Source organism: Cynocephalus volans, chromosome 5 (assembly GCF_027409185.1).
Source record: "Cynocephalus volans isolate mCynVol1 chromosome 5, mCynVol1.pri, whole genome shotgun sequence".
NCBI lineage: Eukaryota > Metazoa > Chordata > Mammalia > Dermoptera > Cynocephalidae > Cynocephalus > Cynocephalus volans.
The window spans coordinates 133,091,123-133,096,971 of NC_084464.1; the positions used below are offsets into that span (position 1 = coordinate 133,091,123).

Sequence of the window (5,849 nt, forward strand, 5' to 3'; positions counted from 1 at the left end):
TGAGTCTTCTCAACAAACTACATTCCGTGCAGTTCTGTATCCCTGACAAGTCTCCACTGAGTGGTCCTGTGCTGATGGGAGGGCAGACCAGCTGTCCATTCTGTGCCCCAATGTTCCCCTGGTGGTCCCATCTCCCCCATACCCCAGACTCCAAACTCCTTTCATGGGATGGGCCATGCGATGGCCCTTGTGATGACTCAGTGGCCTCTGAGTGGCTTCTTTTTTCTGTTGTCTATGACCCTCGCTCCTACATGGGTCCATGGGAACACTGTCGTTGGTCTTGCTGGCCTGTGGTTCACCAAGGCCCTCTTCTCCCCTGCCGCCTCCAAGCAATTTCATATAAAGTGCACAGTTGTGGCTTCTGCCAGCTCTTGCTTCGTGTGTTCACCAGTTTCAACCTTGAAGTAGCCAGGGCTCGAAATGGTCAGAGCGGTCCTTTCTTTCTCTCATCGTGGCTTCTCCCGCCTTCATGAACTCCGTAGGTCTCTCTTCCTCTTCCCCTGAGCTCTAGTGGCCCCAGCTTGGCAGTCCTTGCTTTTTAGTAGTTGTAAATTGATTGATTGTGGGAAACGGTGACACTGGGGACCGTCGATTCTGCCATCTTTCTGAGAAGTCTCAAATTAATGATCTTGAGATGAGAGAATAGCCTGGATTATTCAAGTTGGCTCAGTGTAATCACATGAGTCATTAAAAATGTAAGAGGGAGAGAGTATAATCAATGTCACAGTCAGAGAGAGATTTGAAGACACTATGCTGCTGGTTTTGTGGATGGAGGAAGGGACAACAATCAAAGGAATGCCAAGGAGTAGAAGGCAGGAAACAGACTCTCTCTGAGAGCCTCCACAGGTATGCAGAATTGCTCGATCCTTGATTTTAGTCCAGTGAAACCCATTTCAAATTTCGAATTTCCAGAACACCAGTCATGTAAGACTGTGAGATAATAACTTTGTATTGCATGAAGACACTAAATTCACAGTAATTCATTACAGCAGCAATAAGAAACTAGCACAATGCCATAACTCCCAGACAGGTGTCCCACATATGACTGCAGATGCCTCAGGCAGATCCAGTGCTTACCTAACTGATGAGCCCAGCTACCACTAGCCAATCAGCAACAACCAGAGACTTTACTTTCCTTACATAGGACAGAGGTAGCTCATGGCTCTTTGGTTTTAAGAAACTGCTATTTCTACTCGATTGAACCCAATCTCCCGAAGCCTGGATCTGTGCTTAATTGGATTCTGCTTGGCAGTGAAACTTCTCCAGTTAGAGCTCAATCTTTGATCTCACATCCATCGCTTTTTCTTTGACAGCCCAGAATACAAGAACAAATAAATAAAATAAAATAGAAGAAAATGGCAACATACATGTTCTCTGAATCGACATCTCTTGCTGTCTGCTTTGTTTCTCTCTTCCTCTTTAGAGTTGAGAAGCATCAGTCATTCATGATCTCACTGGCCTTCTCTAATCCCCACTCATTCTCAAGCCACTGCAATCCAGGTCTGTCTACAGCGTTTCAGTAGAAGAAGTCCAGTCATGCTCGTCAGCATTCTAGCTGTTAATGCCAACAAGCAATTCCCAGTTTCTATTTAACTTGCCACATCTGCAACATTTGATGCTCTTGGCTGTACCCTCCTTTGTGAACCTTTTTCATCCCTTGGGCCTATGGGACTACTTTTTCCTGTTCTTCCATCTCTATTTCTGCCTACTCTTTCTTTTGCAGGCGTAAGTTTGAAGTTGGTATTCTTCCAGTTCCTTCTATTTTCACTGCGCAAACTCTAATCCAGTCAACAAACACTTACTGAGTACTGGCACAACCTAGGCACTCTGACAGGTGTGCACAGGGCAATCACATTTACTCCTATGGTTTCAAAAACACCAGAAAGTGAGGAATCCCAAATGACTGTCTCTGGCACAATTTCTTTCCTGAACTGAAGACTTATCAGCCAAACCACCTTCTGAAGAACTCCAGTAACATGTTCCTCTGACTAGTATAAACCTCAGCCATCATCTTTTGCTCTCAAATCTACTCTTTCTCTTATTGCTGAACCTGTCCTGTTAGAAAGTTAAAAACCTGGGAATCACCCTTGACTCCCGCATCTGTCATGCCTAAACCCCTATATCCTATCAGTGTCTAAATTGCTCACTTATATTTTCATAAAATATGGACGCAAGGTTACTGAATAAGAGGAGGGTGAGATCAAGTTCTTTTTGAAAATGTAAAGAGAAGGAAAGACAGCATTGCCAAGAAGAGTTTGGTAGATGATCTACTGAATGGCTGTTTCATGTCACACCTGTAATATATGCTCCTCCACTTTTATGTATTTCTATTTTCAAGTCCTGAGTATACTATTGTGGAGGGAAAAAGTCTTTATCACCTCCTACGTGGTAGGTGCTTCCTAGGATAAAGGTGTCTATTTTTCCTGGACCTGAAATCCTTTTATGGAGCTTCAGTCCTTAATCTCCCTCTCTAATTCCCTCTGTTAATGTTGGGGGGACAAAGCCCTGTGTCAGGAAACGCTGGTGTTGTCAGAACTGCCTGGCCCTCAGCTCCCACACTCTCCCGCCTGGCCCTCAGCTCCCACACTGCCTAGGTTGTGCCAGTACTCTTCCACATGGGGTATTGTTTCATTGCTAGGCTGCTATTTCAACGAGATAATTGATTCTCTGAAATGAAATAGGTAGGATTGTTTCATGGGTTTGTGATTGGTGCAGCGACACAGAGCCCTCCTACTGGGATTTAATGTCTGTACTTGTTGTATTGATTTTCATAATAATCTTTTTTTGGCAGCTGGCCAGTCACAGGGATCGAACCCTGGACCTTGAAGTTATCAACACCACATTCTAACCAACTGAGCAAACCGGCCAGCCCAAATTTCTTAATAATTTTATCTTTGAATCTGTGTCTTGTTAAGTAAAGCCCATAGGGACAATGGAGCATGCACCTATGGCTTGGAACCTCGAATCGCCTGTGGTCCTGCATTATGCCACTTCCTCTCCTCTCTGAGAAGGTCTCAGCCACCTGCTACCCTACCCTCAAGCACCTTGGGCCCCATCCAACCTCCTGGTCACCCTAACCGGTGATCACTGCCAACCCCTTCTCATCCTGGCAGAGGACCATATGCAGAGTGTGGAGAGTTGTGGTCAGATGCACCCTCTGCAGTCTCAGGGCTAAGCATAGACTGTTGTACCCAGCCCTGGCTGGTAGGGCCACAGAACATCCGATGTGCTATTGTCCAGGCCAAGCCTCTTGTTGCCCCCTATCCAGCTATTGAGTGCTTCTCGGTGTGGAGGTTGTAATCCCTTGGGGGTTGCCTTTCTGCCTTTGGGTGAGGTGGCAGACCCTGAGAAGGGCAGATGACTGGCTCAGCTTCCTCACCCCTGCGCTGGCCAAGGCATATAGGTTCAGGGGCTGGCAGGAGTGGGATCCTGGCAGTGGTTGGGTCACATGTGCTGAGTCAGAGGGCAGGGTATACAGACACCTGTGAGACTTTTCACTTACCCTGTGAATATCTCAATTCCCAAGGGGGTGGGACATTACATAGCAAATATCAAACACCATGACAAGTCAAGAGAGACCATAAAAGGAAGGAAAAGCTATTGCTATGGGTTGATTATGTTCCCAAAAAGTTCATATATTGGAAACTTGTTACCCCATTGTAACAGTGTTAAGATGGTGAGAAAATTTATTATGGTATTGAAAGGTGATCTTTGAGAGAGAATTTGATCATGAGGACTGTGTCCTCTTGAATGGATCAATCCATTCTTGGTGTAATGCGTTGTCACAGGCTGTTTGTTGGATTTAGAAGGAGAGCAAGAGAGAAGCTCAGGCCATTCTCTCTCCATGTGATACCCTGTTGCCACCGGACCCTGTACAGTCACCACCGAGAAAAACGCCCTCACCTGAAGTGTACCCTGGACCTTTACGTTCCCAGCCTCCAAACTTTAAGGAAAAAGTTTCATTTTCTTTGTACATTATCCAGTTTCAGGTATTATGCTTTAAGCAACAGAAAACAGACTAACACAATTGTATATTTCAGTACCTTAATGATATATTTTTTTTCATATTTTTGAACATGGATCCCTACATTTGTAGATTGTGTTGGACCCTGCAAATTATGTAGGCCGTCTTATATATAGGGAATAGGTCACATTATTTCCAAATACTGGGCTATGCCAAACCAGGCCAGTTGAACTTGACATCTTTTAAACGTGAAAATCACAAGTGTTTCTACAAAGTATCATAAAACCAAAAAAAAGTTTTGTAGAAGAACTCATTGATTATAATTATCAGAAGTAGGTTTCCTTTCATGATTCACACCTTACACTGTAGGGATTCCTTATGAGGAATATATAATGTGTGAAATGGATTGGCTGGCTTCCTAAAACGTTCTAGGAGGTGGAAGCCTATTAAAAGGTGACTTCTCAAATATGTAATTATATTATACGTAATCACCCTTTGCAAGGAAGAGCTTCGCAGGTGTAAAGAAACAGGTATTTAAATTAAACTTCTTTAATTTTCAGGCAATGTGATTTCTAGGCTGATGGAAATTCATCTTAGATTTGCCTGTAGTTAACTATGAGGTTTAGACACAGTTACAGAAATAATTAGTGCTTAAAGACACAATGATTTTCTGAGTTTCTAATTTCTATTATTGCTTTGTAAATAAAATGGAAAAGGGATATAATAAAAGGCACTAGTTAAAAGCAGTTGCTTTGATATGCACTTTGAATTTTTCTTTTTAATTTTCAGAATTCAAAATTATTACTCCCTCACACAAGGAAGGGCAGAAACCCAGCAAGCACCTAACTGCAGAACCATGAACAGCAATTTTTCCCACCCCGTTGTGCAGCTGTGCTATGAGAATGTGAATGGATCTTGTATTAAAACCCCCTACTCGCCTGGGTTTCGGGTGATTCTGTACACAGCCTTTGGCTTGGGGTCTTTACTGGCCGTATTGGGAAACCTCTTGGTGATGACTTCAGTTCTTCATTTCAGGCAGCTGCACTCTCCAGCCAATCTTCTCATCGCCTCTCTGGCCTGTGCTGACTTTTTGGTGGGTGTGACCGTGATGCCCTTCAGCATGGTCAGGTCCGTGGAGAGCTGCTGGTACTTTGGAGACAAATTTTGTACCTTTCACACCTGCTTTGATGCGGCATTTTGTTATTCTTCTCTCTTCCACCTGTGCTTCATCTCCGTCGACAGGTACATCGCTGTTACAGACCCTCTGGTCTATCCTACCAAGTTCACGGTGCGTGTGTCAGGAATTTGCATCAGCGTCTCCTGGATCCTGCCCCTGGTGTACAGCGGTGCTGTGTTCTGCACGGGTGCCAGTGACGACGGGATGGAAGAATTAGTAAGTGCCCTCAACTGTGTAGGAGGATGTCAGATTGTTGTGAATCAAGACTGGGTTTTGATAGATTTTCTGTTGTTCTTCATTCCTACCCTTGTTATGATAATTCTTTACAGTAAGATTTTTCTTGTAGCTAAAAAACAAGCTATAAAAATGGAAAGTACTAGTAGCAAAGCAGAATCATCCTCCCAGAGTTACAAAGCCAGAGTGGCCAAGAGAGAGAGAAAAGCTGCTAAAACCCTGGGGGTCACAGTGATAGCATTTATGATTTCGTGGTTACCGTATACAATTGATACATTAATTGATGCTTTTATGGGCTTCATAACTCCTACCTATATCTATGAAATTTGCTGCTGGAGTGCTTATTATAACTCAGCCATGAATCCTTTGATTTATGCCTTATTTTATCCTTGGTTTAGAAAAGCCATAAAACTTATTTTAAGTGGGGAAGTTTTAAAGGATAGTTCATCAACCATTAGTTTATTTTCAGAATAA

At 43.5% G+C, this 5,849-nt stretch overlaps 1 protein-coding gene across 1 annotated transcript; it reads left to right on the top strand.

Annotated features, from left to right (window-relative positions):
- Positions 1–4,820: 4,820 nt before the first annotated feature.
- On the top strand, positions 4,821–5,849 carry LOC134378526 (trace amine-associated receptor 8). Its single transcript, XM_063097720.1, has one exon. It carries the CDS (start codon positions 4,821–4,823, stop codon positions 5,847–5,849), a length of 1,029 nt encoding a protein of 342 aa, XP_062953790.1.